At 34.1% G+C, this 8,935-nt stretch overlaps 1 protein-coding gene across 1 annotated transcript; it reads right to left on the reverse strand.

Annotated features, from left to right (window-relative positions):
- Positions 1-2,690: 2,690 nt before the first annotated feature.
- LOC131037179 (thylakoid lumenal 15.0 kDa protein 2, chloroplastic) lies at positions 2,691-3,341 on the reverse strand. Its single transcript, XM_057969248.2, has one exon. The coding sequence runs from the start codon at positions 3,339-3,341 to the stop codon at positions 2,691-2,693; it is 651 nt and encodes a 216-aa protein (XP_057825231.2).
- Between the last annotated feature and the right edge of the window lie 5,594 nt (positions 3,342-8,935).

Consider the following 8,935-nt stretch of genomic DNA (forward strand, 5'->3'; position numbering starts at 1 on the left):
AAACTTTTCTTGAATGTGACTATTATTAAGTCAGCCCAATACAAAGAAGGCCCATCTAATCATTCTAGGATTGTTCTAAGCAAGGAATGACATTCCCACATCTATAGTCATTAAAATTCCCTTAGATTATACTTCTAATATGAGGCCAAAGATTAGACATAGAAAAGGTAAAAATAAAGTGGGCCTGAAAGACAATAGCCACAATGAGAGAGATGCTTGAAAGAATCTAATAATGTTGAGCTAGATGATACTAGCACTATTACCAAAGGAGTTGAAAGGAATAGAAAAAATCAATTTTAAGGTGATGGTGAAAATGCTCAAAAAGATAAAGAGAATAAATTGAAGGTGCCCTTTAAGGTGGGTAAAATGGTAGAATCTTGGATTCTCAAAAAGATGATAAGCAAAGAAAGGAAGGGGATAATTAGTAAGTTTTGGGTACTAGTATAGAGAAAGATATCTCAATGAAATATTTGTAAAATAGTTTGGATTCCCTTGAGAAGGTTTAGAATCTTTAGTACAAAAAATAGTTCATGATAGAGAATGAAAGAGTAAAAATAAGAATAGCCCTATTGTACCAACTAGCCAATAGGGACTAACCATAATCCCAAGTTAAGGGTTAATTTAACAAGGATCACTGAAACATGCTCGAGGATGTTTGCAACATCATAGGGAAATTGGATGAGTTGGAAAACAAAATGCCCTAGATAGAAAGAATCCAAGAATCCAAGAATCCAAGAATGACACACTAAGCAAGGTTATCCATCTTAACACTTAGATTACAATCAAGACCTCAATTTAGGAATAACTTTAAGAAACCCCTCTTAAAAAAATATAAAAAACCCTAGCGAATCTTTCACTTTTTTGGAAAAAAATATTAATCTCTATTAGTGAATCTTTCATTTTTTTAAACTTCCAAACGATTAGCAGCAAAAGCAAGAGCATTAAGAATCCTTGAATTAGACAAGACGTCTTGTTATGGCTGAAAATTTGAAACTTAGAGCATTAAGAATCCTTGAATTAGACAAGACGTCTTGTTATGGCTGAAAATTTGAAACTTATTTTGTGATAAGGGAATAACCAACATTTGTTGCTCGGAGAATGTGAAGCACAAGAGTCTTTTTTATTTTTTATAGTGCAGCAAAAAAATGATCTAGTTTTGAGTCTTTGTTGCTCCCAGAAAGGAATAATCTTATTTGAGAATTTTTTCAACTGTCTTCTAATTACTCTCTTACTTCATCTTTAAGATGTGCAAACATAAATATACACATCAAAACATTTCTACACATTAAAAAAAACCATGTAAAAGATAAACATAAATACTTTAAAATATGAAGAAGATAAATATAGATACTTTAAAATATGAACAAAAGTAAGAAAAAATTTAAGAAATACCCAGCTTTTTTTCTAACTAAATAGCCCCATTCCAACTATTAAACATGGAGACAAATTTTATTTGAAGAATTAACTCTGTAACCCTCTCCTTATATGCACATATAACCTGTTCTTGAATGAGACAATTGCAGTGGAACTATTTAAGGACATTCATATCAGTTATCAAAGCATCAAGGCACTCCTGAATTCTTGTTTAATGCTATCTGGATGTATGCCTCATCAAAGTTTCAGATTTCGTTGTAACATCGGAGCGAAAACTACTCTTAGATTTGCTTTCAATCATCATATGCATGTATCCCATTGTCTTATGATGATCAATTGAAGATTCTCTAGTCTGATCATCATAATAATTTGCTGTTTTCTGAATGTTTATCATCTGCATCCTCAGTTTTGCCCATTATGTTATTATCAGCATACAGTGGTATGCAAAGCTAGATGTTACCTGTATTATACCACCATATATTTCAGCTCTAACAAGTCTAATACATAAAAACCTCTCTTGCATACTTCTCCAATCCAGTAACCTGCTAAAATCAACAATATGCTGGGCCGAAGAACAATCACAAAATAATGAAACTGAAGTCAACCTTAATGTAATTGAATTCATGAAAGAAGCGAAATGTTTTTCTAATTTTATAGCAACCAAAACTTCAAAATTTATTTGCTGAGCACAAGTGCAATCAGAAGTAGTTGTTCAGCACAAGAATGATCCAGGAGAAATTTTCACAACTAATTTATTTTGTTTTGATAAATGAAACATAGAATCCAAAAGACTATATAGTCGATTCTCTAATTCTGATTCTGGTGGTAAAGGTCAGTATCCTATTTGAAATTTTGATTACAAGGGCATGGTGGATGGAGGCCTCTAATGGTTGGCACAGTCATCAAAGTGTCTCTAACCACCACAGTATCCAGATTCTCTACTACAAAGACAACTAAGGACATTTTCTCAAATATATTAGCTGCCTTCTACTGATTTTTTCCAATAGAGGATTTCCCAAAAAGGGGTGTCAGATAAAATGCAACGGCAGCTTCTAAGAACCCCAAGCCATTCTTCAAAACAGGCTCCAAATCTGAAGTCCTCCCTACTATTGAAAATATTCCGAGCAAAACACATAACAAAACCCACAGAGGAGAAAGTTGAAGAACCCATTGCCATGAATCTTCCACTGGTTGGCGCAGTCATCAAAGTTTCTCTAATCACTATGTACCCATTTTGCCTCAGCATATACCACAGCATCCAGATTCTTTACTACAAAGACAACTAAGGACATTTTCTCAAACATGTTAGCTGCCTTCTACTGATTTTTTCCAATAGGGGATTTCCCAAAAAGGGGTGTCAGATAAAATGCAGCTGCAGCTCCTAAGAACCCAAAGCCATTCTTCAAAACAGGCTCCAAATCTGAAGTCCTCCCCACTATTGGAAGTATTCCAAGCAAAACAAACAACAAAACCCACAGAGGAGAGAGAAGAACAACCCATTGCCATGACTCATCCACTCTACCCTGAGGGGTCAAGCGGGCTGCAAACCCAAAAACTGCACCCCCAGCCATCGAAGTTGCAAGGGTAAGAAAATACAGATCATCTGTTAAACCGGGAACTGTATTGCATCCATCTTCCTTTACAAGGCATTGCTTAATAGCATCTATCGTGTTCAAAAGGGCTGTTTGGTATCCCTCATCTGAGACAAAAAACTGATTCCCATACCTGGATTGAAGTTCAATGAAGAATTGACGAGGAAGCCTGGAAGCTACAATTGATCCAGTACCGAAATTCAAGATATTGGGGGAAGATATATCCTCTACTATAATCACAGTTCTGTCATCTGGTTGCCACAGGTCTCTGAGAGGATTCTCCGACGGAGATGGTGATGGACCAGTCCTTGTCAAAACCCTTATCTTCCAGTCCGAGATATCCTGTAGTGCCTCTAGATCACTCCCAACTTCCATTGCCTTTTCTGGTGATAAAACCTTGGCTATGTCTATGACATAATTAGAGCTATTTCTTACTATTGGTATTGTTTGCAAGTCATTTGAGTTCAAATTTTTTTCTCGATTGGATTGGAAGTCTGAATTTCTGATTTGGGTGATTGCGGAACAGATTGGTAATTCAAGTTGTTGCAGCAGAAATGCAAATAAAAACAAAGAAGCTATTGAGAAAGCATGCTTACCCATATCCTTGAGTGTTTTGGGGGTGTTATGTGCTTGTAGCTTAGAGCTGATGAAGTGATAGGCATTGATTTTCTTGTAATTTATCTGATCTGGAGACAAACCCAGTTGATTCAAGATGAAATTGTGACCATTTGAGCAGAGTATGCATCGTTTGGCAGGATGGTGGTGAGTTCTGTTAGTGAAATTGAGCTTGTATTTGAAGAGAAATAATGGAGAACGTGATCGAGAAAAGGAAAGAAAGTTGGGGTTGAATGGCATGTGAAATGAGCAAGGAGATACCAGTGATTTCCGTGTCCCCAACATGATAGAAGGCATTGTTTGCAATGAACAGTAGTAGAAAACTCTTACCCATTCATATCTCAGAGATATGGTGGAGGATTGCATATGCAATTGCAGAAAGTTTCAGACCACATGGCATTTAGGCATGCGGATTGGGAACCAACTTAAAAGGGGCTTCTTTTAATTATACTGCAATATACAGGAAGAAAATTAAGAAGATAGAAATTGTGAAGCCCTTGTGTACTAATGATCGTTGGCGAGATAATCACAAATGCCATATTTTTATTTTATTTTATTTTATTTTTTTGTCTATTTTATGGCGCACTAATTGCTTAAAGAACACCGTTATACACTGTTGATTTCGTAAAGAACGGTTACAATTTTTCGGAAGTGTTAATAACACGTATTTGCTAACCTCGTTTTGGAACCAGATTAGCTGCATCAGAAAAAGAGCACCAAGGAAATTGATAATTAAAGAATTGTGAGATATTCTAAAGCATAATAAGATTACTACTTTTAACAAAAAGTAATAATCAAAAACTTAAATTGTATTTATTAAAGATCAAAAATTTAAATTGTATTAATTAATGACATTTTCTAGCAAAGTCCACTACTTGGTATGTTTTCTAACACATGATTCCTAATACTATTGATGTGTATCACATTATATTTTGTTTTGGTTTTTGAGCTACCAAAAACACATATTTTGTTTGTCCTCGGATTTACATGGCTTCTATAATTTAAGATTAATATAATAATAGTTGACTATTTTTAATTTCTAATTGTAAACTTGGTGATTTATTGGCATGTATCCCAAAATGGGCCCAGATTTGCATTATGGCTTTAGCTTTGGTTAATAATTGCAAGCAACAACTATTGTTGCTTTAGCTTTGGTTAGTAATTTTTGTGTTGGATATTTTTCAGAAGACAAAACTTACATGGCAATTTGGTGCCTAGCCATGTAATATATACATGGTGATTATATTGATTCTATAAAGTTCCTCCATGTATGTTTGGTTTTGGTTAGTGTCAAATAAAAGTTCTAGTCTTGGTAATTCATATTTTTCTCAAAGTTTTTATGCAAATCAAGGGTTCAATGGTTGTTGATGTAATGAAAATCTCATCAAGATTTTAGTTCCTGATACAACATTTGAAAATTGTACAAATAGGTTGTAGGTTCAAGTCTTAATAGCTTGAAAAAATGGATCCTCCTCCAACCCCAACAAAGTACACTACTGCTCCTCTTTCACTCCCACCTACTAGTAATCCCCTTCATGTGTCACCTACGACTCCTCTTCCTTCTATGAAGTTTGGTTTAGTCACATGGTTTGACTATCATGGAATAACCAACAGGATTTTGCTCTTAGCTAGCCATTATAAGAATTGTAAGTTCCCAAGATCATACAAGTGAACATGGCAATCTAATGATAACTTGGTAATCCAACTCAAAACCCATATGGCATCAAATATATCTCTTAACATTTTTTTAATTTGATGGCAATCTTTTGTGCTTCCAATGTCCTTCCTAGCCTCTTTTTCACCTTTTTCAACCCTCAACTTGGCTTTTCAGCCTTCATACCATCTCAAAACCCTTTTTTAGACATTCAACAATAAGGTTACCCAAGCAACTTGGGTTAAGATAAAGGCTCACTCATGTGACCTGCCCTAGTAAAAAAGTGACCTAGATCCCCAAAAGGAGCAACTCTATCATGTTTGGAGAACATGTGATTTTTTCATTTTCAACCATTTTTTCACCTTTCTTTATTTTGATTTAATTTTTTTATTGAAACTCTTCATCCCTTAACTCAATCTCCTCTCCTCTTAACTCACAATCACCTCTCTTTTTATTTCTCAATCATCTCCCCTAATTATGAAGCTTCTTCACCTATTTATATTTCCCTTGTCATTAGCATAGATTAGGAGGTTGTTTTTTGCATTCCTGGCCATTTATTTACAAGAAGCCTTCATTCATCTCCCTCATTATCAATTGGATTATGAATTATCTTAGAACTCTTAGGCTACTATTGCTTTAGAAACCCCCACAATATATCCATGCCTAATATAGGACATATGTGTCTTTTCCGAACCTTTTAAATTGAAGCTTCAAGGCTTCTCATTATTTGCCGAGCAATTATTCAATTTTCCCAAATCTAGATCTTTCCTAAATTCCCACTACCATCAAAGACGAGCAACCTATTGTTGGAGAAGAAGATATAGGAGTTGAACCACCTAAGGACATGCCATTTCAAAGAAGATTCAAACAAGTTCTATATTTTCGAAGCTTTCATTTTTTATAGTATAAATAGTATTAGTAAATCAAGATTTCCTAAGGATGGCAACATTTTTTTCTTAATTTTTGGATTAGAATAGAATTTTTTTATTTTATTTAAAAATTAAATTATTTTCTAGACTATGTTAGATTAATTTAGCTTCATTTTTTTAGAAGTGTAAGTATAAAATCATTGGTTCTAATATGGGGTAATTCAAGTCAAAGTAAAAAAAATAAAATTAAAATTAAAATAAAATGTAAAAATCATATCTAGATAACTTAAGTTAAAGTTATTTAACTACGTCCATTAATAATACCAAAAAAATTGTTTTACAAATAAAATTAATTAGATGACATTTTGTTTCTAAAAATATAAAATGATATTTTTTTGCATGCACCTAGATTAGTTCATTGACAACATTCATCAACAAATTATGAAAATACCAAAATAAAGTAGATCAAAATCATTTATAACATCACGAGGCGCCCAATGAATATTCACCAATATAAAATGCTTCAAAACAAACTCATTGAACAATTAAAATCAAATTAAAAATATTAGACAACTCTCTTGATTTTCCTTTTCATTAATCAACATCTCGGTCTCCATATGTCCTAGAATCAAGGAAGCAATGGACTAAGACAATGTTAACTTAAAGTAAATAAAATTTACCAATTCAAGAAATGATTACTAAAGAGAAAACCTAAGAAAAAAATAAAAATCCTAGGGCTATCTACAATCTAAAGGAAAAAGAGGCATCAAAAAAGAGTTTAATGCAAGAGGACTCATGCTCTTGGAATAATTAATAGAACTATAAGAGTTAAGTCTCAACACATTCCATCTCTTTGCAACAAATGAACTTAACAAAAGTAGAGTCAGTGATTCATCTATCCACATAATCACAACTCTTTAACAATTCAAAAGATAACATCTAAATACACCTCATCAAATAGACATAATTGTTTGCCACTAGGTGTTCCTCCTTGATGAACTGATATAACCTATTTTTGTGACTCTCACTTCATCCTTGAACCCTATTTATACTCACAAGACCCTTCTCCCTTGGGATGAAGATATTCCAACAGTTACTTTGTACAACATTGGCTATTGGCATGCCTATAGGAGTGACTCGCCCCTCACCAGATACATAATGATAATGTGTGTAACTTATAATTTCTCATCTATACATAATAGTAATAGGTCAAATTTTATTGATAAAATATATGTTGAATCCAATGTGAACTTGAAGCTCTTTGGGGTGAGTTTTTTTATTTTTCATAATTTGTTTTATTTTATCTCTCACAAAATCATATAATTAAATATGCAATACCATCAATAGCCCCAGTATATGTTACAATTTGATAGAGCTTAGGTAGAGGCACCTTTAATGAGCATCTTTCCCCTGCATTGGATAGGTATCTTCCACTAAACTTAATGGCTCCAATCTCAAATCATTATGATTATAAAGATATTGAATCAAATTATATGTTATTAAATCTAGATAACTTTATAAATTTTATCAACCCAAATTAAAGCCAGGATACTATGCTCTAGAAATACTCTAACATTATATGTAGTGTAGAGGGATTGACTTCCAAACATCTCATAGATCTATCCTAGTCTAATAGATCAAGATATGTGAGGTTAGAGGTGTTGAACTGTTGGCCATTTGGAGGAATTGATTATGTGTTGCATTGATGTTTTGTCATTGATGTCAACACTAGCTGTTTTGGTTGCTTTACTGATATCCTTCTCGTCCCGCTAGGTTATTTGGTTTCCGGTTGGATTAGATCATGATGATCCGGTATGCTCTGGTATGTTTGGGTTATGGAATTGGCTTATTCATGCTACTCAGATTCATGTTCGGTCAGTTGGTTTTGATCTAGTGATCGGATACTATCTTGTATGCTAGCAAGCTTGGTTTGTTGTTCCGACAAGGGTTTCACTGGCAGATCTTTGTTGAAGATCTTTGATGATATGCAAAAGTGGTGTTGGTGCAACTTCTGGTAGAGATTCAGGATGCTAATGGTGATCATGTTCGAAACTTGGTTGATTGGGATCATTGCTTTAGCGTGTGTGGACCTAAATTGGGTCTCAATATTATATAGGTTATGGATCGGCTTAATGTAACATGTGGATTGGACTTCTCGATGTGTTTCTGGGATGTCTTATGGGTTGGATATTATTTTTTTAGTCTTAGGCCGACATGTTTTGTAATTATGTAATTGCTTTATTGTCTAGTGGTCGACCTAATTGTTTATGATCGAGGGTTTGTATATATATGATGTAAGATCTCATTGTAGATCATATATGTAAGGGTTATGGAATGTAATAGGAGTGAATAATGTAATAATCATTCAAGCAGAGGATTTGGTCGATCATTGGTGATCGAGTTGGGTTTATGTAAGAGGATTTAGTCCTTCGATATTGAGCTTAACCAGAACTGTATTCAGGCATAGGAGATGTTATCTTTGTAGTTCATTCATTCCCCCGGATTGTAGTCTGGATTTCTATGTAGTCAGTGAGACTCCTTTTGTGATGAGCGGTGTGCTCTAGGTTGTTGGCCTTCCTACAAGTGTAGGCCCCTCAATTGTAATCACATACTTACTGCAGAAGTATTATTTGACTATGGGTAGGCTTCCCACCGTGGTTTTTCCCTTTACCGGGTTTTCCACATACAAATCTTGGTGTCATGTGGATGGTATTTATTCTCTGATTGTTGTTTATGCTTAATTGGTATATCTTCTATTTCGATATTTGGTTTATGCATTCTGATATTGATCTTTTGGGTTCCGGTATTAAAGTTTTAATTGCTTAAGGTTC

Source organism: Cryptomeria japonica, chromosome 9, assembly GCF_030272615.1.
Source record: "Cryptomeria japonica chromosome 9, Sugi_1.0, whole genome shotgun sequence".
Taxonomy (NCBI): Eukaryota; Viridiplantae; Streptophyta; class Pinopsida; order Cupressales; family Cupressaceae; genus Cryptomeria; species Cryptomeria japonica.